The sequence below is a fragment of the Carettochelys insculpta genome, chromosome 17, assembly GCF_033958435.1.
Source record: "Carettochelys insculpta isolate YL-2023 chromosome 17, ASM3395843v1, whole genome shotgun sequence".
Classification (NCBI taxonomy): Eukaryota; Metazoa; Chordata; order Testudines; family Carettochelyidae; genus Carettochelys; species Carettochelys insculpta.
This window is the reverse complement of record NC_134153.1, coordinates 4219433-4247266: the sequence shown is the minus strand read 5'-3', so window position 1 is coordinate 4247266 and position 27834 is coordinate 4219433. Positions and strand designations below refer to the sequence as shown.

At 52.8% G+C, this 27834-nt stretch overlaps 1 protein-coding gene across 3 annotated transcripts in view; it reads right to left on the bottom strand.

Moving 5' to 3' along the window:
• The window catches only part of LOC142022053 (tyrosine-protein phosphatase non-receptor type substrate 1-like), a 29921-nt gene extending 10766 nt beyond the window's left edge, over positions 1–19155 (bottom strand). The window contains exons 1-5 of one of the 3 annotated variants that reach the window (XM_075011504.1): positions 18748–19153; positions 6092–6222; positions 4799–5140; positions 1977–2291; positions 781–1125 (exon numbers count right to left, since the gene is read on the bottom strand). In XM_075011504.1, the coding sequence (XP_074867605.1) occupies positions 781–1125; positions 1977–2291; positions 4799–5027 (889 nt within the window). In that variant the 5' untranslated portion in view covers positions 5028–5140; positions 6092–6222; positions 18748–19153. Of the gene's footprint in view, positions 1–780; positions 1126–1976; positions 2292–4798; positions 5141–6091; positions 6343–18747 lie in introns of those variants that run through there. The other 2 variants (XM_075011503.1, XM_075011505.1) reach the window with 2 other exon arrangements.
• Between the last annotated feature and the right edge of the window lie 8679 nt (positions 19156–27834).

The window sequence follows — 27834 nt, the reverse complement described above, 5'->3', positions numbered from 1 at the left end:
ATTTTTGTCCCTGCAGCCAAAAATCCAGTCTTGCTTCAGCTGTAATAATGTTCAGTCTCGACCCCTCTGAGTGCATAAAGCAATGCCCAGGAACTCCAAGGGAACATGTTCCCAAGACTGTTCCATAGCTAAAGGATGGCAGGGGAGCAAGGGAGAGGAGAAACCAGGGGTCTTCTGGCAGCCAACGAGTGAATGGCTCCTGGGGGCACAGCAGGCTGTGCAACTGATCACCACCACTGCCAGTGGGCTGGTGAGGAACAGGGGAGAGGCTCTTAGCCCACAGACACTGTGCAGAGGGTAAGTCTGGCCTTAGAAACTGCAGCAAGGGATCAGCTGTGCATAATGTTTGCAATGAAACCTTCCACAGGCCAAACTCAAATCTCCAGCCAAACCCACGTGGGCTGCTTCGGCCCCAGCCTGAACTCTGATGAACTCTGCTAATTGACTAAACCCTGCTGTGGTGGCCCAGCTGTGGCTGGCAGAAGTTTGCAGAAGGTACTAGCTGGTTATAGGGAACCTTGTCCTCAGCTCTGCAGAATGACCAGGTTTGAGCCCCTCCCACAGGACTGCAGGGGACTAACTGACCTGGCCACAGAGACATTTCCTGCCTGTCTTCCCCGACCCCTGCCATGGACCCCAGCAGAACAGAGCAATAAGTGTTTGATAAGAGTCACCCTTACACTGAAGAGTGCCACTAGCGGAGCTGGACTGAAATGGTCCTTGGGCTGTGCAGAGAGACCCAGCATTTCCGAGCAGGGGAGAGTTCAACTCCACATTTACCTGGTCCATTGGAATCTTTACCGGACTCTGCATTCGGCTGGGAGACACGCAGGCTCTTGCTGATGTTGATGGGAGGCTGGGAATCGTGGACAACCTGACAGATGAAGTTTGACTGATCCATCTGTTCAGTTGCGTTGACCTCCAGGGAGCTCTGGAGCGTGTACCTCCCATCTGCATTCTCAGCCAGGTGGGAGGATTTCCCCAGGCGCGTCTCATTTCCATTCTGTAGCCAGCTGAGACTCACATTACTCGGGTAAAACCCCTCCGCATGGCAGGTGAATGTCACCAACGTGTTCACTGGGATGGGCCCGTCTGGCTTAGGGTCCACTCGCAGCTGGGGGGGGACTGAGAACACACAAATATTCTGTGGTCAGCATCTGAAGAAATTCTCCTTTTCTCGCTGGGTTCCAGGGAAATTCAGGGGCTGGACAGACAGAGCTGCCCCTGTGAGCCTGGGTCACCCCTGACCCCCAGGGCCCTCCCTGGAGCATAGCCAGCGGTAACTGGCTCTCAAAGCACCTCCTCAGTGTGCATCAACTAACCCTCCCCATCGCCCGGCAGGTGGGCGAGCAGGAGCCAGGTGGGCCTCGCCCCTCTTCAGCAGGCTGGATGGTAGATCTGAACAGTGAGGAGTCGACTGACTCTCCCCCATGGACACAGAGATCCCCCTCTGTGGCCATCTGGTGGGAGCCGGGTATTGAGTTCCCTGCCTGCAGTCCCCACTCACAGACTTATGGGTGGGGATGGGCATTTGGCGTGTGATACTTTTTTCTCCAAGGGTTAAGAACTGGGTCTGTCTAAGTTGCCTTCATACAAGTCACTTGCCTTGGCCCCTTGCAGGAATGAACAGAGGGGAAGGAGAACGTTTGTTTGTTTGTTTTTAAATGGGCAGAATGTAAAACCCCAAATTTACTCGGTCCCCAGTGTCCCGTCCCTTCCCTTCCCACGGACAACCCGAAAGACCAGTTTGGTACATATAAATGGAGAGCGGTGTCAGAGCAGAGTTCAAACAAAGTCAGACCTGTTCTCATGCAGGTGAAGGGTCTCAGTGTCCTGAAGGCCTAAGAATGGGAGCAGGGCAGAGTCTAGACTGAATCTGGATTTCAAGGACTCCCCCTCTAATCCCCACCCTAAAACCTAGGGCCAAAGGCCTGTCTCAGCTTCCCACAAATGGTCAGCCTCAGCTGGGCTCCTACCTCGCAGGGTGCGGTTGAGGCTGTACGTCCCACGCAGGGGAGCCGGTAAGGCGCTGTGCTCTAGCTGACAGGTGAGCTGGGAGCGGGCGTCTCCTGCGCTCAGGCTCAGCCCCACGGTGCTGGACACGCTGTAGGAGACGTTCTCGTGTTCAGGGAGAACCTGGGGCTGGGGGGCTTCTAGTTTATCTCCATTTTTGAACCAGGTCACAGTGATGTCTCTGGGGGAGAATCCTTCCGACGTGCAGTTGAAACTCACCGGGGCTCCTGGCTCTGCCCTGCTGGGGGGGCCGGACACAGACGGGGCTGACGGCCTGGCTGCGGGGAGAAGCATTAATCAGTCAGATCGCTCTGCTATTAAGAGCCTGTTCCTTCTCCTCCAGCTCCCCCACCACATGGGATCAGGGACTGCCTGAGATCAGGGGAGCCACAGCCCCTGCCTCAGAGCTCAGGGGAGGCTAGAGTCATGGGTGGAAAATAACAGCCCCAATAGAAAAAAAACAACTGGCTAGCTCAGCACCTCAGAGTGCTGTGCACAAGAGCCCCAGGCTTGGCAGGAGCTACCTAAGCTAGGTCCTGGAGAAGCAGCAGATGGGGTGTGAGTTAAGACCCAGCCCTCTCCTAGCACGCCAGGCCTGCAGGGAGGCACCCAGCTCTCCCCGCAGACGGGAGCCCACCATCAAGGGAGGCAGTGTAGGTCTCCCAGGTGGTCTGGTGGGAATGAGCTAGGCAGGCGCTTAACTCCACAATAGACAGCCAGGGGAGGTGATGGTCCCTCCTTAGCCTGGGGCTGGAGCACTCAGCTGGGGTGGGGAGAGCAGGTTCTGCTCCCCTGTGCCTGAGGGGGAGAGGTGGCGAACAGGGATCTCTGGGTGAAGCTGTTCCCCTCTTGATGATGGGTGACAGGGCCAGAGCCTGCTGGTTTGGGCACCCTGTGGAAGACCCAGGGGCCGGTCCCCTCTGCAGTGAGTCACTGTGTGTGGAGTGGAACAGCTTCAATGGAGGGAGGGAGGCAGGGAAGGCCTGAGAACCCTCCTGGTTTTGCCAGGGGTCTCCTGGCATTGGGCTCTAGCTCCGGCAGGGAGCTGCAGCCAGTCTGGGAGGCTTTTGGCCACTAAACGGCCGGTGGTGCAGCACCACCCTGGCCCCGCACCACCCCAGAAGTAGCAGCCACCTCCTGGTGGCCCCAAGGTGAGGGAGCCCATGGGCTCCATATTCTGCCTCCACAGCTCCCATTGGCTGGGAGTGGGGAGCTGCAGCCAATGGGAGCTGTGCCTGCAGGGAGGTGAAGTGCACGGAGTCACTTGTGCACCTCCCACCTGCAAGGCTGCAGGGATACGCTGGCCCCATTGGTGGGTGGCTCAGAGCCCGGGCAGGCAGGGAGACCGGCTCAGCCCATCGCACCACTCACCAGCAGCTGCCTGAGACAAGGGCCGGGCGGCTGCACCCTCGCCCCCGGCGTACCCCGCCAGCACCCCTCACCCCGACCCACCGCCCAGCCCAGGGCCCCTTCCGGAGCCCACACCCCAACCCCCCACTCAGCCCCAAGCCCCTCCAGCAGCCAATACCCCATGCTCCGACCCCCCACCCAGCCCTGAAACCCCTGTCAGAAACCACACCACACACCCCGACCCCCCACCCAGCCCCGAGCCTCTCCCATAGCCCATAACCCCCACCCCGACCACCCACCAGCCCCAAGTCCCTCCCACACCCGGAACCCCCACCCAGCCCTGAAACCCCTGTCAGAAACCATACCACACACCCCGACCCCCCACTCTCCCAGAGCCACTTTCGCAGCCTGCGCCCCACACCCCAACCCCCCCACTCTGCCCAGAGCTCCTTTCACAGCCTGCGCCCCACACCCCAACCCCCCCACTCTGCCCTGAGCCCCTCCAGCAGCCAATACCCCATGCTCCAACCCCCCACCCAGCCCCAAGCCTCTCCCATAGCCCATAACCCCCACCAAGCCCCGAGCCCCCTCCCAGAACCCATACCACATACCCCCACCCCCTACTCAACCCAGGGCCCCCTCTCAGAACCCATACCCCACACCCCAACCCCCCACCCAGACCTGAGCCCCATCCTGGAGCCTGCACCACACACCCTGACCCCCCACCCAACCAAGCCCCTCACACAGCCTGTACCCCAAACCCCGACCCTCACCCCCGTCAGCCCAGGGCCCCCTCCTGCAGCCCGTATCCCACGCGCTGACCCCCCCACTCAGCCCAGGGCCCCCTCCAGGAGCCTGTACCCCATGCCCCAAGGCCCCTCCTGGAGCACGGAACCTGTACCCCACTCCCCAACTTCTCACCCAGCCCCGAGCTCCCTCCGAGAGCCCTAATCCCACCCCCTGACTTCCCACCCAGCCCCAAGCCCCCACCTGCAGCCTCACACCCTGACCCCCTACCCAGCCCCGAGCCCCCTCCAGGAGCCCATACCCGGAGCCCGTAACCCACACCCCATCTTCCCACTGAGCCCCCTCCTGCAGAGACTGTCTGAGCTGCGGCAAAACCCACCAGGGAGCTAATTAAAGAGTGGCAGGGACTCGGGCTGCAATAGGACAGGACCAGTAAGAAACTTTCAGTTACTTCCACCCCTGGACAAGGTTGAAACAAACATGGAGATTTTGCCTGGGGCCTAGACGTCCAGGCCCATGAGTTGTGGGGCAATATCCTGCTCCCCCACAGCCTGCTTCTGCCAGAGCGTTGGTGGATCTATGGGAAGCCCAGTTCCCCCAGGGGTGCCCGGGCTGAACTGGGTTTGTTCCCCACCCTGCTCCCAGCCCCGGGGAGGGGCGTGTGGCTGGGCTGGGAGCTCCCACTCACCGCTCACGGACACGACTGTGCCAGGGCCGGAGCTGAGCTCCTCTTCGCCTCCCGCCACCTTCCGAAACTTCACACAGCGATAGGTGCCGGCGTCCTCGGGGCGGGTGTCGCTGATGTGGATGGTGAAGTCTGTGTTGGAATCAGGCAGAGCCTTCGACGCCCGGGGGAATGACCCCGTCTCTGCATAAACGAGCTGGCGGCTGGGGCCCGAGCCCTTGAACCACTTCATGGGTCCCACAGGAACGGCCGCAGTCGCAGAGCAGGTCAGGGTGAGCGTCCCTCCCGCTGACACCGACACGGCGCCCTGGGGCTGCAGCACCTGGAACTCCTGGGCCCCGGCACCTGGAACAAAAGTGAATTTTGTAATCCAGCCCCGTCTGCTCTTCTACACCCCTAAGGCCCTGCCGCCTCCAGCGAGCGCACTCGGGCTCCTTCCTCCCCCAGCTGCTTTGAACGGCTCGGAGCTGCGGGTTATAGGTGTTGGGGCTGGGGAGCTACTGCTCGGTGGGGGATTTGTTTTGGTTTTGAGTCTCCCCCTCTACTGCTGGTTTGCTGAACTGACTCAGCCCGTGCGCGCACAGAGAGGATGATGGTGCTGCTGGGTCCCACCCGCAGTCCGTGAGGCAATTACCAGGGGTGACCTGTAGAGCGACATGCAGCAGGATGTGCCTGTGTCCAAGGGTGGAACCCGTCACTTCCCCTTTAGGACGGTGGTTTTCAAGTGGGGGGGGGGGTCCCTGGCCCCAGCACCCACCAAACCTGGGATCTGTGGGGCTAAAGCCCAGAGCCACAGTTGCTGGTGCCTCCCACAGGGCAGGGTTAACCAGATGCCCTGGAGCTGAGGCCAAAACCTGAGGCCCCTGAGGGCTCAAACCCCCAGCCCCGGTGCCCCCAGCAGGGCTAAAGTGGGGAGCCCATATGTGGAGCTGAGCGGGGCAGGGTTGCACAGCTGCTTGAAATCCAGTCGGCTGCAGCCTCCTCTCCTGTCCCACCAGCCACGGCACCCTCAGCTCCCCTATTCCATGGTGCACAAGGACTGGGCCTCCAGCACAGAGCAGCGCCAGCCCCATGTCCAGTGGGCGAGCTGCTGATCTCACAGAAAGCTCTGTATGGAGCCAGGTCGGCTCTGCTGGAGGGGGTGACCCAGCGTGTACCTCAGCCACGGTCTGGCCCTGCTCCCCGGCAGCATGCGGGCTAGGAGCAGGTGAGCGCCTAGGGCCCATGTGCCATCTCGCAGGGGTGATGCAGCTGGGAGCCATGCAGAGCGAGGGGGCCAGGCAGGGCCATTCCTACCTCACTGCAACATATGCAGCTGCATAGGGCACCCCAAAATTTGGGGCACCAGACTGGGAAACAAGAGCTTCGCTAAGGTCTCCGGAGTTCTGAGAGGAAGCCATCCAGCTCAGCAGGGCAGAGAAGAGCTCCTGGAAGGCAAAGCCCAAAGGGCCAAAACGTCACCCTTAAATGTGGCAGATGTGGGGGAGTTGTCCGTTTCTCTTGTGTGGGTCTCTGCAGCCATGTTTGCAGCGGCCATGAAACCTGCTGAGTAAATGATTTCTCTCTCAGGGCCACATACTCATGGGCTCTTGAAACTGAAGGAGGCCTACTACTACGGTCAGCAGTGAGCTTTTTCTTTCTGCAGCGCGTGGGAATTGTAACATTCGCCAAGTTGGAAGGGACATTTAATAAAACACCGTCACACTCAAGAACATACGTACGGGCCAACCAATTGTTCATCTAACCCAGTATCCTGTCCTCCAACCGTGGCCAACGCCAGGTGCTTCAGAGAGAATGAACAGACCACAGCAGGGATCCACACCCGTCAGCCAGTCTCATCTTCTGGCAGTCGGAGGTTAGGGACACCCCAAGCATGGGGTGGTGTGTCTAACTATATTGGCTCATAGGCATTGACATGGGAGCTGACAACTGACTCCCAGCAGGAGTGGGGCTGAGGGCAGCTGGCCTCCAGTGCTGCCCGGAACACAGTGCCCTCCCTCCAGCGCTGCCTGGAACACAGTGCCCTCCCTCCAGCGCTGCCCGGAACACAGTGCCCTCCCTCCAGCGCTGCCCGGAACACAGTGCCCTCCCTCCAGTGCTGCCCGGAACACAGTGCCCTCCCTCCAGCGCTGCTTGGAACAGGTTGCATGGTGCCCCCACCTGCTCAGGCAGCCCTAAATGCCAAGTGGAGCACAGTGGTGACAATTTAAAGGGCTCCGGGATCCATGTGCTCCCAAGGCCTTTTAAAAAACTGTGGTCCAGGGCATCTGCCCCTCCCCACCATCACTCTGCCTGTTCTCCTTGAACTTCTCATTCTTTTTTGAACCCAGTTACACTTTTGGCCTTCAAAAAAGCCCCTGGCAATGACTTCCAGGGGCTGGCTGGACGTTGTGTGAAGCACTTCCTCATGTTTTAGACTGGCTGCCTATTAAGGTCACTGCTTCTTGTGTTCTGTGAAAGGGTAACTAACACTTCCCTATTCACACCATTCTTAGGTTTTAGAGACCTGTATCACCTCCCCTCCGGCCTCTTTGCTAAGCTGACCAGTCCCAGGCTTTTGACTTTCTCCTCAGGTGGAAGTTGTTCCACACTCTTGATCACTTTCATTCCCGCCTCTGCATCTTTTCCCGTTATAAAGCAAAAACTGCTCTTATGTGCTGCATTTAAATCTTTGTTTACTTGGCTTCTGTATGTATATGTAGGTAGCCTGTCATGTCCAATGATGCCGAGAGCTTGCACAGGCTCATTGGTTGTGGACTCGCATGTGGCCGAGGAGTCCAAGCTTTGACCGGCCTGGGCGTTCACAGTGGGGGCAAGGGAATTGTCCTGGCTCTGTTGGTGCGGCTGCTGCTGTTGCTTTCTTCTCTTATGTGCTGCACTGAAATCTTTGTTTACTTGGCTTCTACTGAATTCAACACTAGACCCGAGAACAGCAAACCCAGGTAGCACCCGTTGGCACTACGCAGCTGTGATATTTATGCCAATTCCTCCCAACTGACTGGTAGTTACTATCTTTCACTGACAATAGGCCAAGTCCATTCCCTGGGAGACATCCCAATAAAGCAGCTTCCCAGTTAAACAGGCCACGCTGCATTAGTTAGTGCAAGCGGGAGAACTTTTGCACACAATTCTCCACCTTGTGAGCCCGACTGCTCATTTGCACTTGCATCCCAAAGCCGTGTGTGTGTCCATGTCCACAGGCATGTGCAGAAGCAACTATTTGCACTGGTCAGCTAAGGGGGAAACTTTTTCTGAGAGCTCAGTAAACGTCCTGAACGTTCCAATTTACCTGCACAAAAGGTACCAAAACAACAAAATAGTCTCCGATGAACCTCCATTGTTACTCCATTGCACTCAGCTGTACGGAAATGCTGCAGGGTTATTTAAAGTAAATTAAGCGTTGCAATACCCAGGCACAATAGAGCAGATAAGGTCAGAGCTCAAGACCACCAGAAAATAACGAAAAATGCTATGGTCAAGAAGCAGCAGGAGCAGCAATGTAAGTAGAGATGCTCTGTCGCCTACGCAGATATTTGATGTATTAACTTTGGCAACACTTGTGACCCTTGTTGTGCCAATATAGTTACTGAAACTGAATGGAACAAGATTTCCATACGCGCCATTGCTTAGGGTTATGTTTTTAAACGCTGCAGGGAGGGAAGTGTAATATCATTGCACAGCTTCTGTGGATGTTAATGGCACTCACAGCTAGAGTAAATCACTGCCTACCCTATTATTATTGGGAGTCAACAGATGGCACTGTAACAAATGGTGTTAAGTTCTGTTTAACCAAATCTGCAGGCCGTTAGCTCTTGATGAAATGCTTAGTGTTAGCTGTGATGCGCTTTTTACAAATGCTGAGCATTTCACCAGTAAGGTCAGTTCCCCCTGCCTGAATGGAAAATGGTCTTCAGTGCCGCAGCAGCACAGAGATTATAGCCGCACCAGAAAAGTAAAAACTTGGACTCAGTATTGCCCGGGGAAGAATTCCCTTTGCATTTCTCCAGCGGTGTAAAGGGGACTTACAGTTGCTGTAAGGACCGGATGCTTTCCTCAGCACAGGGAACTCCACAGCTAGGGTAAAACAAACTTAATGCCGATCACTTTCCTACAGTGACGTGCAATGATGGCCAATATCAAAATGCTTCAGAGGATGGTACAAGACACCCCATACTTGGCACTTATGGAAGGACTTGCCTCAAGGGAAGTTTCTGTCTAGCTCCTGTCACTTAGTGGCTGGTTGATTCCTTGCCATGTGAGACTTTTTAATCACTTAAATAATTTCTTATCCCCTCTCTTATAACCCAGTAACATTTTCTATATCCATGCAAACTCTCAGTCCTTCGACTCCTGAAAAATTCTTGGCATCCACTATTTCTTGTGACTGCGAGTTCCAAGGGTTAATGGTTGAAAATATCAGTTTTAAGTGGGTTGCTTTCAGCTTACTGTTCCCTTCACGGATAATTCCAGGGTTTTGATGAGACTCAGAACACCCAGCCAAGGAAATTCCCCCAAAATAGAGTGGGGCGGGTGCAGCATCAGCACTTGGCTATTGAGACCCAGCTGCCTTCCAAAGGACAGCCTTTTAAAGTTGGAAACCCCATTTCAGCAGAAGCTCACTGGGAATTACGACTGTGCAAGCTCCGCATCGTATGTGTTTCATCTCTCTGAGTGGGTCACTCCAGTAACACTGCATTACTTTGTCCCGGAGAACAAGAAGTCCTGTGGCACCTTATAGACTAACAGATATTTTGGAGCATAAGCTCATGCATCTGACGAAGCAGGTCTTTGCCCACGAAAGCTTATGGTCCAAAGTATCTGTTAGTCTATAAGGTGCCACAGGGCTTCTTGCTGTTCTCGAAGATACAGACTAACTCAGCTACCTCTCTGATACTTGTCTTGGAGGTTCTCAGATCCCCACTTCTCAGTGTTCTCCTCTAGAGCGTGTTCATAGTATGTGCAAGAGAAGTTCTCTAACGGGCAGGGAATTGCTCAGTGGAGACTGGGGCAGGTAGGAGCGCTGAGAAGAGAACTGCTGTACATGAGTGAGGCAAGGTATTGTGCTCAGCTTTCACACTGAGACATGCCTCCAGTGGAAGAGCGAACAACTGCACCAAAGCAGCCCACCACTCACAGCCATGTGAAAATGGAGGTTCACGGAAAGCTGGCGTGACCGAGCCACCCTTGCATGAATGGACAGAGGGCCAGTTTTATGCTGTGTGTTTGCATATTCTCTGCACTGTTCGGCTCAGCATGGAGTGAATGTTTCTCAAGCCCCAGAATCAGGAACAAAGTCTGTGAAGAGTTGACATAACGGAGCTATTTGTACTGGCACTTTATCTCTGAATGTAAGAGATACAGATAGAGCATTCCTGTAAGACAGCCCACTGAGCAACCCAGATAAGGATCTAACCACACTGGGCATAGCCAAGGCTACACACAAACACAGTTACTTGCTTGCACAAAAGAAGGGACAGTTAAACTTCTGCTCTGCACCTAGTCGGTACTAATATTTCTAATTTAAATTTAACTTATAGACTGATTTTTCTAGGTGCCTGATGCAAGACCTCTGCAACCCAGGAAGTAAGAGATCATCATCTAAGAGCTTTCTCCTGTATCAGCTCTCACCCCCTAACCTGCTGCTGCTTCCTGCAATGCAGAGCTCCACCAGCTTCTCCTAACCCCCCTACGGTCTCCCAGGAAATAGAATCAACAGTGTGTAACTTGCAATCCTCTGACCAAATGCAACAGCTTGAAGTTTGCTGCAAGGATTCTAGAGAGTACAACAAGGTGAAATTCAAAAAACAGCCACAGCCGAGGGCATCACGATCCTCTCTGCCAGCATGAGGAGGCCAAGCTTGTCAAGGCTATTATTTGCCATGAAATATTTACTCAGATCTGTTGCATATGCAAGTCTGGTTAGCTCCTGACTGAATTCCTGTAAATTACCGCAACCAACTAGTAGCCTTGAAACACAGGGGACAGATGGTAACGGGGAAAAAAACCACCCACCTCTCTGCCAGCTAACTAACAGCTGTGTTCTTCATTGGGTCTTCATTTTACCTTTGTCAAATAAGACTTCCTTTCCCTATGCATCTCCATAAAGGGTGACGGCAGCTGAATTTCCCCTGCTGACAGTCACTAGAGCTATATGTCACCTCTTGGCGAGCATACGTTACAAATCCCCCTGTGTGCCCTGTCCACAGAGGATATGAATCTCTAGCAAGCACTGGCTTTTAGCTTCGCTGAACTCTGGTTCAGTTCCCTCTTTGCGGATCAAACTGGTGGCCATAACATAAGCTCATGCAATATGGGTACTCAGTGCGGGTCCCCTTCCTTGAAACTGGTATCAGAATCATTGCATTGGCCGGGAAGGAATCATACCACGCTTGTCCACTTGACTGTTCATTTGCTGGACTCTAGGCTCAATTCTGGATGTGTTTTTTTTTTCCCCCACCTGGCAGCTGGGATGGAGAACGGGGTGGTGGGGTGGGAATGGCTAGTACTGCTGCCTAACGCATGCAAGGCCGGCTAACAGATTTAGATATGTGCACTGTTCCCAGAAGCCATGGCAACGAGTGTGCAGTTATTACAATAGACGTAATATTTGGGCCTTGGCACGTTGCAGACTAACTGCTTTGAAAATGGACCTAATTGGCTAGCACAGCTGTTCTCGTCCATGATTACTTGGAGATAACAGGAAAGCTGCTTCCGCTGTAAAAATAAGGGCTTCCATCGTAGTGCCAATATCTCGGCTTCCTCTTTGGGATTGGATCTGCTTCTTGAAAGACTTCTAGGACATTATTGTCCATCTCACTGTTGCAATCTTCACTAGAGCCACAGGTCAGACTGTTCAGGTTTTCGGCAGCTGCTTGTCTTGGAGATCTTTCAATCTTATCTAGGTTCCAGTGCTGACATGTAGCATTTTGCACCATCTGACCTGAGGCTTGGGCCCTGAGGAGGACCTGATGGAGTGGAACACAATGCTCACTGCTGCCTGTGTTCTGAACCAAGGTTGCCCCCAAGGAAAGTTCACAAAGGAGATACTTTCCTTCTGCATCCTGTGTGTGCCATTAGCCATCTGAAACCACCTTGCTCTCGTCTTATCAGCCAGCAAAACAAAATTCTGCTGGCTCCAGAGGAAGTTCCTCGAAGAAGTTTCCCAGCAGGAACGAACCTGTCGCTATCAGTAGTCCAAGGCGGAAGGAGTGTGTAGGCTAGCAGAACATACAGCGTGTAATGGATGGGAGAGTGTGCTCTTCTTCCTCCCTCTCACCATCTGTCGAGCTCGCTGAAAGGCATGCACTGTACCCGGAGATGGGGGAAGTGTCTGTGCTAGAATCCTGGGGGGGTCCGAGGAACCTTGGGAACAGACATCTATTGGTCTGGATGTGATTCAGCCAAGTTGTGTGGGGTTCGTCTGTTTCCATGACACAGGCAGGCTTTCTGAGGCACGGAACCTGATCTCTGGTACACCGGTGTAAAGCTGGAGTAAACCCATGGGCCTGGGGATTATAGTCAATGAGAAACTGGATTACCGTCAACAGTGTGGCCTTGTAGCCAAGACAGTTACCGGCCTAATGGGGTGCATTAGGAGGAGAATTTCCGGCAGATCTAGAGAAGTTATTACTCCCTTCTATTCGGCACTGGTGAGGCCACATTTGGAGTATTGTGTCCAGTTCTAGGCCCACCCCCCCAGTATAAAAAGGATGTGGATGCAATGGACAGGGTCCAGCACAGGGCAACGAAAATGATTAGGGGGCTGGAGCACATGACCTCCAAGGAGAGGCTGAGGGATTTGGGCTTATTTAGTTTGCAGAAGAGAAGAGTGAGGGGGGATTTGATAACAGCCTTCAACTTCAGAACCCCTCTTTGGGAAGAGGGTGGAGAGAGGCTGTTCTCAGTAGTGATCAATCACAGAACAAGGAACAGTCGGTCTAACTTACACTGGGGAGGTGTAGGTTGGCTATTTGGAAAAACTATTTCACCAGGCCCATGGTGAAGCACTGGAACGCGTTACCTAGGGAGGTGGTGGAACCTCCATCCCTAGAGGTTTTTAATCCCAGTTTGACAATGTCCGGGCTGGGATGATTTAGTGGGGGTTGGTCCTGCTTTGGGCAGGGGGCTGGACTCGATGACCTCCTGAGGTCCCTTCCTGCCTTAAGATTCTATGATTCCTGGATGTTAATGGAATTACACCAGTATGATTAGGAGAGGAATTTGGGCCAGGTCACTGCCTGCTGAAACCCAGGATACATAATCTACAGTTAGGATGGCACTTTGCTGCCCGGCCTCCCACATCTTCAAGCTACTCAGCGTGTACAGGAAGTGGCGAAAGACTTTCTTCATGTTTCTGGAGCTCAAACCATCTGTGTTTCGAAGTCAGGCTGTGGAGCCAGTCGGTCCGTATCAGGCACTGGCTCATCCCGTCCTGTTCTGGCAATATGTGTGCAGCTGAGTGGCTGTCAGCTTCCCCCCAAAGACAAGTTTGTAGTTCATGAGTTGCTTTATTGTTGGGAGTCCAACTGGTGACATGCGTTCTGCCACAGGATGGCCAGCTCTGTTGTTGCAGCTGGCGAGGTCAAGGCACTCGATGTGGCTGTTTGTTTCAGAGGGAGCTAGCAGTCTGAGAATAACCACAGTGTAACTGTGAGACAAACAGCTTCACACCATCTCCGCTGCAGGCGTTCATCTGGCTGCTTCGGTTTCCTAGTAGTCTCTGTCAACATGGCACAGCTGTACGCTCTTTGGGAACATACCTCCAACCTTGCTTGTGTCAGGCCTTCTCCATCACCTACGGTGACCTGTCTGAGCTATGGGTCCGACTCAAGCGCCTGATGGTGTTCACGTTTACTGTCCTCGTTTAGCAGCATTTGCAGGGTATGCCGCGCATGCAGGCATCTGATGTGACCTGCCGTGTTAGCATTTCCTAGCTTGCGCTAGGCGTATTTACATCACACATCTCGTAAGTGCCCAACTGTCACTGGAGTCCCTGTACAAAACAGGCCTCCCTCCCAGCCTGTCTATTGATTTAGTGGGCTAATTAATTCCTGGCACAATTCTTGAGGTGTCAGCGGAGTAATTCAGGGGCTGCATTGGGCCCGGTATTAAGCCTTAGACTTCAAGCTGTTTCTGAACTACCAGCATGGCAAGTTCCTTCCTCCTCGTCACTATGAGAAAAGAGGAAGCGGAGCTGAAAACCCCTGAATGTGCAGGCACACTACAGCTTACCAACAAGAAAATGCAAAGTGGAGGCTGAAAGGCCAGTCTCTGCCACCCCTCAGTGACCAGATCATTTTCTCTTTATTTTCCCCAGCATTAAATCCCACCTCCCCGTAACCACTCCCCCAAGCAAAACAAACTAATTTCCAGGTGAGCTTCTGAAGCCAGCAGTGTTTAAATAGGTTTGAAATCGGGCTAAAAATTCACCTGTCCCCTTCCACAAAGGCTCCTACTCCCACTCGGTGCCTTCACACTGTGGAAGGTGTTCGGAAAGTTTCTTCTACCCAGCTACTGAGTCAGTCACCGATCGTGTGACACGCAGACTGTGCAGTGACCACGATCATGAATTCCTTCTGCTGAATCACACACATGGGAAAGAGACCACGTGCTCAGCCAATTTCCACAACTGAAAGACAAGCTATCCTTCCCAGGTGAGCACTCAGCCACAAACCGGTTCCCAGCTAGCTGCATAGAAAACTGGCACCTCTTCTTTGAGGACCCTATCCTGCCAGGTGCTGAACACCCATAATATTTTAAAAAATTAGAGTTAAGGATAGGCTAAGGAGAGTTGAGCATGTGCTGCTCCTCTCAGGATTGGGGCCTGAAAGCTCACCTGCTGCATTCTACTTTACCATGATGGTAAATGTCAGGGTTAGCAAAGTGTTGTTTATAAAAGCACTAGATCACATCATCTAACTCAGTAGCCTTGGAAATCCTCTGATCAGCTGCCCAGAACTTGTACAGTATAAAATGGTGAGGAAGCTGTGAAGGTTAGAGTGAATTATTGTATTCTTAGCCCAGCAAGGAGACACCAGCGTGTCTCACAGCCAGCGTTCCCTCTACCTGTTTCCATCTACTGGCAGAATAAATTTTGTTACATGCACCAAAGTATGCGCAATGTGCACCACCAATTGAACCCCACGCTGCCGGCTCGGGGTGCTCTGCTAATCAGCTCATCGGCACCTGCATCTCTCCTGGGTGGCTGCCCAAGTGCTCAGCTTACAGGGAACACTCTTCAAAGCGTGGCCTTGGCATCATACATCTTCACCATGATTTTTGTTTGGCTTAGGAGAGCTGTAAATTTTTTGTTACTTGTGGTTTGAAATTTCCTGTTTTATGATTCATTGATTTTCAACATCTCCCTATTTTAAAGTAAATGATTCTAAACTGGGTTGGGATGGGTTAAGCTTTAACTGCCGGAGCGCTGCAGCCATTATCTAAATTTTTGTCCATAAAAATAGCTTTTCTTCAAAAAGCAATTTAAAGTAACATAGGAAGGGGCACTGTGGGTGTTGCTAAGAGAAAGGACCTCACATTAGTAAAGAAATACGCTGCTGGTTAGAGTATTTGCAGTCAGTGTCACTGTCACTTGCTGGAAAGAGATAATTTCAACTGGAGAAGGAGCCCAAAAATAATTCTCTGCTACAATGCTTAAAATTCCCTTTCCAACGAGGATACCCAGCTAAGAAAATTAGCAGGTGTTTGCTATAAATGAGCCTGGCATTTGCAGCTCAGAAGAAGTAAAAGAAAGCCAGAGATATATTTACACAGAGCTAAATGGGGCCCCAGACAGTGTCTGGTGGGTTACAGGAAGGGTGACAAGAGCAGGAAGTGCGTGTTGTTCCCAAGGGTAATGTCCTTAACTTCAAAAACAAGAAGTCCTGTGGCACCTGATAGACGAACAGATTTTTTAGAGCATAAGCTTTCGTGCAGGCATCTGATGAAGCCGTCTTTGCCCACAAGAGCTTATGCTCCAAAAATGTGTTGGTCTAACAGGTGCCACAGGACTTCTCATTGTTATTGCGGATACAGACTAACACAACACTCGGATACTTGTCCTTGACTTTGAAAACTCTCACTCTTGATTCCCCCCGCCCCTACTTCTCCCCCAAAACTGGCAGAACCAAGAGAGTTCATCAGAATCTCCTACAGGGGAGGGAACTCAGGCCAGATCTACACTAGACCGAAAAGTCGATCTAAGATACACAATGCCGGCTATGACAAAGGCATAGCTGGAACTGATGTGCCCTAGGTCGATTTTTTTCTTTTTCCTGGCCACCCACAGAGGGAGGTCGATGGGAGAAACTCCCATTGACCTCCCTTACTCCTCAACAATGAGGAGTACCAGGGCTGACTGTAGAGCCCTGCTGGTTCGATTCAGTGAGTCCCCACTAGATTGACCCTGAAGGAGTCCCTTTTTATGGAAAGGGTAGACATACCCATAGGTAAATGGGATGCAGAGCTGAACTTGGCCAGCTCTCCAGGACAATCCTTGTTGAGGAGGTGAAGGGTAGTCAGGGCTTTGATTTGGCAAATCTCTAGTTCGAAGGCAGCTTTCCCAGCAATCAGCTGGTGTCACTTGCAGGAAAGCAGCATTCTGGGTTGTGTCTTCCCCAACCTGTTCACAGATCCCTTGTGGCAGCAGTCCTGGAACCTGTCGACTTTAGGCTGAGTGGTAGTTAAGTGTATGAAAATGAACACAGTCAACATGGGAGGAACTCCCTTCCCACCATTTTCACCAGCAAATATTGCCAATTGCTGTTACACAGAACCGCTCTTGCTAACAGACAGAGGAGACAGTTCCCCCCACCCTTTTTCTTTCAGTCAAGGTCAAAATGGTATTTTTTGGCTCCTGGGCTGGTATTAGAAGTGGTCAGATATTAGCATGAGCTTGCTACTCCAACATCTTTCCCATGAGGGCTTCCCCTGAAATCCAGGCCTCGACTTTGGTTGCACCTGGGTCTTACATGAATTTAGAGAAGACACATGCATCTGACAAAGTGGGACTACACCCACGAAAGCTTATGCCCCAATAAATCTGTTAGTCTACAAGGTGCCACAGGACTTCTTGTTGTTTTAGAGAAGATAGATTAACTAACTGCCGAATGCTGAGCTTTCAGGGAGTTGATAAGTGAGCTGCAACTCTCAAAAGCTAATGCCACAATAAATGGGGAGCCTTTAAGGTACCAGCAGAGTCCTTGTTGTTTTCAATGCTGAGAGATACAGATAAAATTAGACAGCACTTCTGCTGCAAGCGAAGAGCTGCTGAATGTAACAGCAACTGCAGGGTTTTTTTCCCTGGCAGAGGAGGGAGGGGGAAGTTGGTTTTTACTGACACTGATGGAGAGAAGGGAGTGAAAAGAGGGAAGTGCAGAAGGCAGAAAGAATAAACAAATATTTACATGAACCATGACAGCAACTTCCATCACGGAGCTTAGAGCCTTTCGTAGGCATTAAACAAATCGTCTGACTGAGCCAGGAACGTGAGCCAGGAACCCTGACTGGCGCTCAGATTCCGGGGGAGAAGGGGCACAGTGTAAATGCCAAGATCAGGCTTTGTCTACACTAGTAGAGCCTGCAAAGTTTGTACCCACATCCGCAAAAATGAGCCACAGCTATCCACACCCATGGGTGCAGGTACACAGGGATACAAAGCGGGCATCCGCATATTGGCAGGGTCCTACATACAAAATGTGCATTTGCAGCTGTTTCTGCAAAAATGAGCCAGGAGATCCACATCCGCATCCAGAGAGGCCCCTGGCTATAAAGCAGATAGCCACGGCTTTGCAGGGCTCTGTACACAAGCACTTATGTCCTGGCAATTTTTTTCACCCGGGTTGTGAAAAAACACTCCAACCGACATAAGTTTTGCTGACAAAAGCATCAGAGTGGCCAGTGTGACAGTGGGAGAGCTACCACCCTGGAGTGGGGTTGCTTTAATTGTGGCGGCAGGAGAGCTCTCTCCTACCAGCATAGAGCAGCTACACAGGAAGCCTTGGAGCGGTACAGCTGTGCTGCAATCGGGTAGGTAGCTCAAACTCATCTCTGAGTCAGTGCATGTAGCTCCCCTTGTGATGAAAACAAGGAAGACTCCTATGGCAATGTACAGACTAACAGATTTTGGGAATGCACCATGAGGTTCAAAAAGGAGGTTAAGGCACAAGAAAAGCAACGCGCAGGAGCGTGTAAGAAATCAGACAATTGCACCAGTGTCCCTTTTACCGACGCCTAAAAATCAATCCGGAATACAGTCGGGTGTGAATCTAAAGCTATTCCTGAATAATTCCCTGGGCCTCATTCCAGCCTAAGAATGCCACCCATGGAGCGAAGCAGGAACACCTCCCGGCGCAGCCGTGCCCTTAGGCGTTGCTCTGCTACGCCCACGGCTGGTGTGTAAATACACCCATCCCACATGGTGCCAGAGGGGCAGATGAGCGCAATTTTAACAAATGCCCCCCACCCCCCGCATGCCCATCTGCTGACCAGGGCACAGCAGCCATAGGCGTCAGGGACTCCCGGTCGCCCATGAGCCGCGCACCAGCCCCTGTGCCCCTGCCAACGCTTGAATGGCTGGGGGGGGGGCTTCTGCCCCTTCCCTGGCACCTGTGGCTTATGACCCGCCAGTCCAGCCGCTGCCGGATCAGCGCTGGTGCCCTCGGATCACCAGCCCAGGGAAGGGTGTTCACCTCGCCGCCCAATCGCCGGATCACAGAACAATCCAGCAAACCGCAACCCCCAGGCCGGCTGCGCAGCGGCGCCCCGCGGGGCTCCCCCACCCCCTAGGGACGAGGGGATGCCCAGGGCCGGGCTGCTCCCGCGGCGGCCCCCGACAACCCCCTGCCCCTTTAATTCACCTCTTCCCCCCCCCCCGCCGCCCGCGCCCCGGCTATAGCGCTTCCGCAGCCCCCCCCCGAGCCCCGCGCTGACCCCAGCCCGCCCGCGCGACTCACCGGTCCAGCCGAGCAGCCAGAGGAGCAGCAGGCAGGCCAGCCCCCGGGGCGGGCAGCGGGCGGCGGGCTCCATGGGGGCGCCGGGCGGGGAGAACGAGGGGCCGGGCAGCGGCGGAGGAAAGCGCCCCGCCGCGCACCCACCTGGCGGGCCGGGGCGCAGCGGAGCCCTCCCGCTGCCCGGGAGCCGCAGCGCGCCCGCCCGTGCAGCCCGGCTCCTGCGCCTGGTCTGAGCCGCCGCAGCTCTGTCTCCCCCGCCGGCTCCCCGGCGCAAGGCACAGCCCCCCCCGCTGCCTGGCGTGCGGAGGGGCCGGCTGCAGCCCGGCCGGTCCAGAGACGCGCCCCCCGCCGTTGCCAGGGCGTTTCCCGGGGTGGGGGCAACGCGCCGGCCCCCTGCGCCAACTCGGTTTGCCAGGGTCAGCCTGGAGCAGCCCCACGGCGCGGCCTTAAGGTGGGCCGGGCGAGTTCCCGCCCCAGCGCTGGGCGGCCGGGCCGGGCAGGGCGGGGGAAGTCCGGCGGGTCCCGGGCTGGGGGCCCTAGTCACGCTCCGGCTTTGCCAGGGGCTTTCGCTTCCCCTCCCCGAGCCGGGGGCTGCATCCGGCGCTGGCAGATGTTCCCCTTGCAGCTGTGGCGTGGGGAAGGCAGGGGGCTGAGCTGGCCAGGGCTTGGGAGCCTGTGACTTGGAAGGGGAGAGTGCGAGTCCCTCTTCCACCACAGCCTCCCTGCGAGCCTCCGGGCAAGTGCCCGTGTGCCTCGATTTCCCCATCGGTGCAGTGGGGTGACAGCTCTGCCCGCAGAGGGGCGGCGAGGCCGAAGTACCCTGCCGACCGAGGGGCTCAGAGATGTCTGTAAGGGGGCTGGGCAGCGTGGAAGCCCTGTGGGGCGGGGGCTGTCTTGATCTGTGTTTGTACAGCTCCGAGCGCAGTAACATCCTGGCCCAGACCGGGGCTTGCAATAATACTCAGTAACGGGCTGTTGGTTAGTGGTCATACTTTGGAGAGATGGGTATGGGGGAGGAATTGAGTTATGGGGAGGAGGGGCTTTCTCCGCAAATCACTGGAGAGGGCCCCTATCAGCCTCAGGGGTGAGGAGGGAAGAGGTGGCATCCCTGCCCCCAAGAGCACTAACCAGCCTTCCCTCTGTGTTTTTCCACCCGTGGGTGGAATAAATTTTGTTATGTGCACCAAGGCATGTGCGGATGTGCACCACCCGTAGAAACACAGGCTGCTGGCTGTGGGCGTGCTGCCAATCAGCTGTGAGGCACCTGAGTCTCTCCTGGGCGGCCGTTTACAAGGAATGCTGGCACTAGCCACCATGCTCATACTCAACCATTTGTGCCACACAAAACCTGGATGCCCCACCCTGACCCCCAATGCCTGGTCTCCATCTCCCCTCAAACACACCCCAGTCCTGCTGCCTGCTGCTGGCCCTCTGACTCCTCAGGAAGGAGGAGGACCCTTTCCAGCCAGTGCATTAATAGGAGTCAGGTTGCCAAGTGGTACCAACTCCCTCCCTGGGATGGCGATGAGGGGAGCTTTGTTTGAGAGGGAAACCAATGAATGCATTCTCCAGCCGAGCGCCCCGGACGCGCTGTTTGTCACAGGCTGGCCAGAGATGTTTTCCATCAATGGAACAAAAGCCCTGGATGGCGCCAGAGTGAAGGGGGGAAACGTGAGGAGATGGGAGGGTGGAAACGGCAAAAGAACAGGGCAGAGGAGGAGAGGGGAGGGAGCAGGCAGCGTCTGGTTTGCCTTTCTCATGCTGCAACGTGTTCAGGTACATCCCAGCACCCAAGTCAGCTGGTCCAAGCTCGCCGGTATTGGGCTATGGGACTAAACATGGCAGTGCGGACGGTTGGGCTGGCGCCTGGCGCTGAGACCGCTTGCTTCAGGGTGTCAGAACCCGGGCTCCATCCTGAGCCTGAATGTCTACGCTAGGATTTCATGGCTGCGCCACCCAAGCCCGGAGATCCCAAGTCAGCTGACCTGGGCCAATGGCTGCCATGCCTTGGGGCTTTTATTACAGCGTTGCCAATACCCTGAGTGACGTGTCCCTGCAAGACACCAAAGCCACCACACCAGGGGCTGCAAGTGAGGCATTGCTATGCTGCTGTGCTCCTCTCCCGCCAGATAAATCCTCTACAGGGGACAGAGACAAGTGCAGTCTCCATTGCCTGTTCAGCTCTCAGTTTTGTCTTGGCACCTGGGTAGGTGTGGGTGGGCAGGTCTACCTGGAAATGAACAATGATCCGCCACTCATTTAACAATAGTCAGCTGCTAACAGTTTTCATTTGCTGCTGATTGGGTCAGACCAGATGGAGTGACCTTGTGATGTAAGGCTGCGGCTGCCCATCTGGGCCTGAAAGATTTCACTGCTTGACCTGAGCCTACGTTGCAAGCCATATGAATGCACAGTATAGCAGTCATAAGGAATCAAGGTGGCCTTTACAGGGGGAGAGAGAGAGCTGGGGAGAGGCAAATATTTGTGGGAATCTTTGTTGCTGTCTTAGCTTCTTGTCAGAAAAAGAAATCTTTGATTAGGACCAGAGAAATCAGTTGCGACGCTCACCTTGCACAAGGCAATTACCCGTATGCGGAAACACAAAGAGCAAAAATACCAGCTAACTACTGTCCCGTGCTAGACTTCAGCCAGAGTGCGGCTGCAGCTCTTGCCCCCTAACCGCGGATTAAAACAAGAATAAACGCCAATGTTCTAGAAAACTTTGCTGTAATTCTTCAGAGAGCCTGGCTTGCTGCCTCCCTCCGCCCCCGTTAACATAACATTCTCCCCTGGGGAGGATGAGAGAGTGATAGTTACTCTCTTGATTTATATCCTGCTGTAAACAAAAAACAAGGCTGTCTCAAGTGGTTTAGAAGCCCCCAGCTGTGTGCATTGTCAGCCCATGTAACTTCATGTTCTTACCTCTGCAACCCCTCTCCTCCGGCCTGTTGTTTCCTACACCTACAGGTTGCACCTGGTCTTAATTTGTATGCAATTGGAAAGAGGGAACATGTTTTCCTGTGTGCCTCTGCCTGGCCTTGCTCAGTGAAGTCTCAAACCCGATTAAGGATTTCTAAGTGCTCTTTTAATACAAACATAATCTTTGTGGTCAGTTTTGTGCCAATAGCTTCCTAGATAAAAATAAATGTACCACCCCCATTTTTGTCTCCCCTGTCCGTCTGGCGAGCCTGTAAGTGAGGGTTTGTGAGCACGTTGGAACCATTTCATCCCAAATTCCTGCTCCATCTGGGGCCTTTAGAAAGGCTAGAAGAGCATGGTCTGTGCCTAAAACAACTCCTTGCTCAGTAATAGGCAACAGAAAGCTGCTTTTGCTTGGGATGGATTGCTCAGTGGTTTGGGCACCGGCCTACTAAGCTCAGGATTGTGAGCCCAGTCCTTGAGGGGGCCATTTAGGGATCTGTGGCAAACAGATTAAAAAACAAAATCTGTTGAGGATGGTGTTATGTCCTGCTGGGGACTGGACGTGATGACCTCTCAAGGTCTCTTCCAGCTCTATGAGATAGGGATAGATAGATAGGCAGAAGGTTATTGAATACATATAGCTGGTCCTCTTATAGAAACATGAGCCATCCCCTCCCTAGATTTTGATTCATGGACACCCCCCGAAATGAATTCTGGAGCAGCTGGTTTGCTGGGCAGACCAAAAGGAAGGGGGAAGATGTAAAAGTGTGATGCATACAGCTGTCTGCAGCATTTCTCCGCCCTAATGGTTATTTTTAAATGGAGCCAGAATTCTTGGAGGCCTATTTGCCTTCAGCACGTCTGGGCTGTTCTGCACCGTGCTGAAGGTTCAGACAACCTGTTTGGAGGCAATTATAAAGCAGAGACAGCCTGCGTGCAAGCAACCGCTGCAGAGCAGTTAGGAAGGAAAGTTATCGAGCTAAAAAAAATAAAATAACAAGGGGGAATGTGCTGAAGCAAAGCAGATGGCTGTGGCGTGAGTCTCGTGGAACTAAACTAGCGTTGCTCCCCCATGAAACGCATAGGGGCCCTGGCTCAGCAGGCTGTCCCTCCTGCCCAAGGCTGTTTGGTTTGGTTGTACAAGCTCTTGGTCAAAGCCGGTGGTGTTTTCTGGGGCCCACCCACTCAGGAGGCCTTTGTACTGTAGCAGGGCTGCAGCTTAACAATCTGCGTGTGGTGAGAGTGCCATTTCCCATGGCTGCTGAGTGCTGGTGATGGAGCATGAGAGCTCAGAGCCTTTCAGGATACATAATACCGTAATTGGTAGTTTCCTTTGGAATCAAACACCCACCGCTAGCAGGCAGCTTGCTGCGCTATTCACTGGGGTGGGGTAATGCTGCCAGACATTAAATACTATTATTGGGCAGCCAGGCTCCGCTCAGCAAGTTTAACTTCTGCTTCTTAATTTAATCTGAAACTAACTTGAGTTTGGGTGGAGGCCTTGGAGTTTAAGGTCACTTTTGACTGAGTTAGCCCTGCTGGCCACTCCTAGCTGCTTCGTCAGCCATGTAACTAAGGGGCTTGGTCATTCCTTGGAGTAACAAACCGAAAAAGTAGCCTTGTAGTCCTGTAAAGACCAGCGAAATGAGTTATTAGGTGATGAGCTTTGGTGGGACAGAATTTCCAGAGCTGAAGAAGTGGGTCTGCCCCACCAAAGCTCATCACCTAATAAATCATTTTGTTAGTCTTTCAAGTGCTACAGGACTGCTGGTTTTGTTTTGTGACGATACAGACTAACACAGCTCCCTCTCTGGGACTATTCGCCTGGGTGTGAAGTTGCTGTAAGCAATCCCGACCAGGTGCCGGGAGAGTTCTGTGTGTTCTGAGCTGTTCTGATCATAGCTAACCCCCTGCTGGAAGGTTTGCTTGGCCTGTAGAACTGAAGAAGAGGAAGCAAGGGGGTTTCAGTCCTCAAGGAGAGCTTTTCAGGAACAGATTCGCTTTCACAGCTTTAAGGGCATGACGTGACAGGTCTCCGTGTGTACAGTACCTTGCTTGGGAAAGGACTACAATGACAGAGAGGACAATGCACTGTGTATATTGAGCCCTCCAAGTCTATGGCTGGGTCAGTCATTATGTGGGCTTTAGGCCTTAGACTTGTTCTATTTTGTCAGTAGCCCCTGACAAACTTGAAGAGGTCAGCTGAGGCTTCAGTTTGGCCCTGGCGACACAGGAGCATGGATGAGACCTGGTAAATATCTCAGATTATTTCTGGATTTGGATGATCTCCCTATTTCATATTATGCTGCAATCTTCTGAAACTGCAATCACAATATGAGGCTTTGCTCATGTGTAACACTCCCATCCAAGCATACAGGAGTGTTTATTCCTGATTCACAAGCCAGTGGTGCCCGTTAGGAGGGGCATCCGAAATTAGTGTTCTGTCAAAATCAAATGCTTTTCATTCATGCTGATTTTGTCGACATTTCATTTCGAGGGATGGGAATTCTGGCCATGCAAAACATCCCTGTTTGACATTTTTGAAATGAACAGTTCATTAGGTATAACGTAGTTGAGATTGAAACTAAGCTTCATTTTTGTCAAACAAAATGTTTCAGTGCAAAGTTGCCTTTGGAGAATTTTGAAGCTTTGGGATTTTGTTCCAATACAAAATGAAGTCAATTTTCAAAACCTTAAAATCCTTCACAATCATTCCCGCAGCCACCTCTTGTCTGTCCACTATGACAGGGAATGACAGAAATGTGTACAATGTCCCTTCTACTGCTAGTGAGGGCCGGAGATTTCCCTTGAACTTATGCAACAAAGGCTTGTGTTTTTCTACTTCTTCTTGGCGGTCTTGATAACGAGTAGAACGTCTTCATGTCACCCTCCTCTTTGCTGCTGGAAACAAACTTTCTGGGACCACGGGAAACTTGGCTCCATCCTTGAGAAGTGGATATCCAGCTAACTGTAATCATGCTGGATTATGGATGTTGCCAGGCGAGAGAGTTCCGGATTAGAGAGGTTCAACCTGTACTGTAAATGCAGACTGTAACTGAAGACAAACAAGAATTTGAGGCCAGAGCTGCCGGCCATGTGACCAGGCCCCATAATTTGTGAGCCAAGCCAGTCACAGGACTGGGCGGGTGATCGGCACTGCTATATACATTATTGGCTGTGCCTGTACGCCACTGCAGCCCACCTGGATTCCTCATGTACGGCGAGGGAGAGGGGAAGGGGCCCCAGCTTGGATTCCTAGTATAGGCGGCCTCTCATTTATCACCAGCTTTGCTGCCCTAGTTTCCTGGTGTCAGAATGGAATGTTGAATGTCTATTGCCTGACGGAGAAACACCCATGTGATCAGAAAGGGACAGAATTTCATCTGGTTGGATTCAGATTTTAAAATCTCTAAAGGTTGACCCCCGTTGGGTTTCCTCAGCCCCTTTTTATCATTCTCCCTGCGCTGGTTGGCTTCAAACCGCCAGGAGAAAGCTGGCAGCTGCTCATTCGACACCGAGAGGGTGATTTAAAATTACACACAGATGCAGAGAGGTTTTCAATTCTTGTGCAGTGGGACCACACACTGACATGCCTGACAAGTTCTAGTTCTGTCACACTTGCGCAGGTCTATCACTCACGGAAATCTGCCATTCATTCGCTTGCTCCAGCTTTTTCCTTCGGAAAGGAATATTTTACAATCCTGTTAGGATAAAGCTGTTTATGTTATGGTGTAATAAGGACCTGCCTTAGAGGTTAATAGCAGTCAGTCTTCATTCCGCCTTACGCCCAACCACCACTGAAAGGTCTGGCTGTACAAAGCCACACCACCCAGCCAATTGGGTCTTACAGCTTCATTAAGTCTCAAAATCCAGGGTCTTTTGAAATAATAAACATAGAAAAGAGGAAAGGTACCGCAGGCTAAGGTGTAGGGACAGGAATTGGTGGGGAGTTCTTTAAAATCAGTGCCACAAGAAGAGGTCAGGATAGGATCTGGCCTGATGCCAGATGAAGTCAAATCGAAGATGCTCATTGATTTCAGCGGATTTCGGATCAGACCCTTAGTGTGTTCCTGGGCCCCCAAAACCCAGCAACCAGCACGCACAGGAATTCCTCCATGCTTTAACAGTGATCTTAAGCAATTTTAAAGCTAATTTTTAGACATCAGGATCTTTAATTTCCCCCGACAACCCAAATTCTCTTTCTCAGGAAGGAGGTTCGCTTTTCAATGACATTGTACAATTGCTGAGCTTGCAGAGCCCTTACATCCAACTCCAGGGCAGCTCTCCGTCCGTATGAAACAAGAGAATTTTTAATCCTGCGTACCTGCACTGGGATGTTCTACCCATCTTGGGTCAGAACCCTCTTGAGCTTTGAGAAATCTGGAAAGCCAGAAATAGGAGACTGGAGGAGCCAGGAGCCTCTGCTAGCTCTTTAGCAAGGTGACACCCCCAAATCCCAGCACTTCTGCCAATGGTTGTAGACATCCAAGAACTGATTGATGGTCCTTGTTGATTCCTTCCTGCACGACAAGCAGGGCAGCTGACAGGAGAGAGACTCACCAGGCCTCAGGACAAAGCAGGAGCTGGGGGCTAGCTCTGTGCCCCCAGAAAAGGCAGGGCCTCGGGCAGAAGGCGCAGGGGCTGAGGCTAGCAGGCTCCAGGCAGCTCCCAGCACCACTCAGCACTCTGGCAGTGATTTAAACGGCCCAGTGCTTTGGCTGTTGCTGCTGCTGCAACAGCAGCAAACAGGAGCCCTGTGTCCCTTTGAATCGTGGGCCCCGGGGCAGCTGCCCCCACTTCAGCTGGCCTGATGACAACACCTGTGATTAACAATTCCATTGCAAGCTGTCCCTTCACCCGCCTTGTCTCTCTGACATCCTGGGACCAACCCAGTTCTGACCACTCTGCAAATACCCTCTCCATCCTTCCCCTTCTGAATGAGTCCTTTTGCCAGCTAGGGGACGGGAGAAAAGGGAAGGGGAGGGGTTCTCTTAGACTACCGAAATGAGGGGAGAATGGGGGACTATTCTCAGAGCAATAAGGCCAAAGAGGCCCTAGCAGAGAGCAGACAAGGGAGGGGAATTGCTGGGAGGCCTGGAAGGGTTGGGGGCTGGCAGGGTGGTATACAGGGTTCTTGTGCATGGAATGGGGGGGGCTGTAAGGAGCCCCAGTGTGCGGCGTGTCCTTGGCCTCCATAAACTACCTTCTAATAGCCATCGTTTTCAGCACCGGGCACTGCCCGGCCCACCAGAGCTCTACATCAGGCCTCAAATTAAATTCCTATTGTGTTTTCCCACAACATTCAGGCTGTGAGCTTAGAATAGAGCCTCCGCCTCACACTGCTCAGAGTCCCACCCTAACCCCAGACGCCCTCCGTGACTCAGAGGCAGGAGCCTTGGGGCAGGTTCCGTTAGAAGCTCTTGAAAAACTAGATATTGCTCTTGCACCGCAGATACTTAGCACCTCCAGGGAGCCAACTGTAGCTTCAGCCTGGCTGGGTAGCCTGCCAAATTAATCCAAGACACCCCGTACAGACGAAGCTTAAATTAGTTTTATCTGATGTTAGCGGGCGCTAAACAATATGTTAGCTTGACGATGGAAAAATACCCTTGTGCCAGTTTATGAAGCGTGATGCACAAGCCTGCTGAGCCTCGGATGAGGGAGAATGGGATTTAGGAAGGAGGGAAGGAGCAGGAGCTTGTATCTGCGTGAGGGTCAGATTCCTGGATTTCCTAAAGAGCCAGTCACCCTTTTCAACTGCTGCAGATCACACCCTTCTGGCCTTCTCAGCCCACTCTCACTGAGCCGAGCTGGCTTGTGTTATGCTACTGCCAGTGATCCCTCCGTTCTAATGGGCATCTCAGAGCCAAGACTACGATTCTTCTCTAGCCGAAGGAAAAAAGGGGTTAATAAGGATTGCTTGGAGTTGGCTTTTTTCTGGAGGGCTTCTTCTTGGTTGTCAGATGTGTCTTTGGTCTCTATTTAAAGATTAATGTCAAAGGCAAGAAACGTGTGTACTTTGCTCTTTACTGGGCCTTTCGGCAGCCTCGCAGGAATTACCTTTATTATTTCTTTAGCCAGGGATTTTGCCCTTCGATTTGCTTTACATAATCTCAGGTCCTGTCAGCAGGAGGACTCTCGCAGTTGTAGGAAGCTGTGGATGGTGAT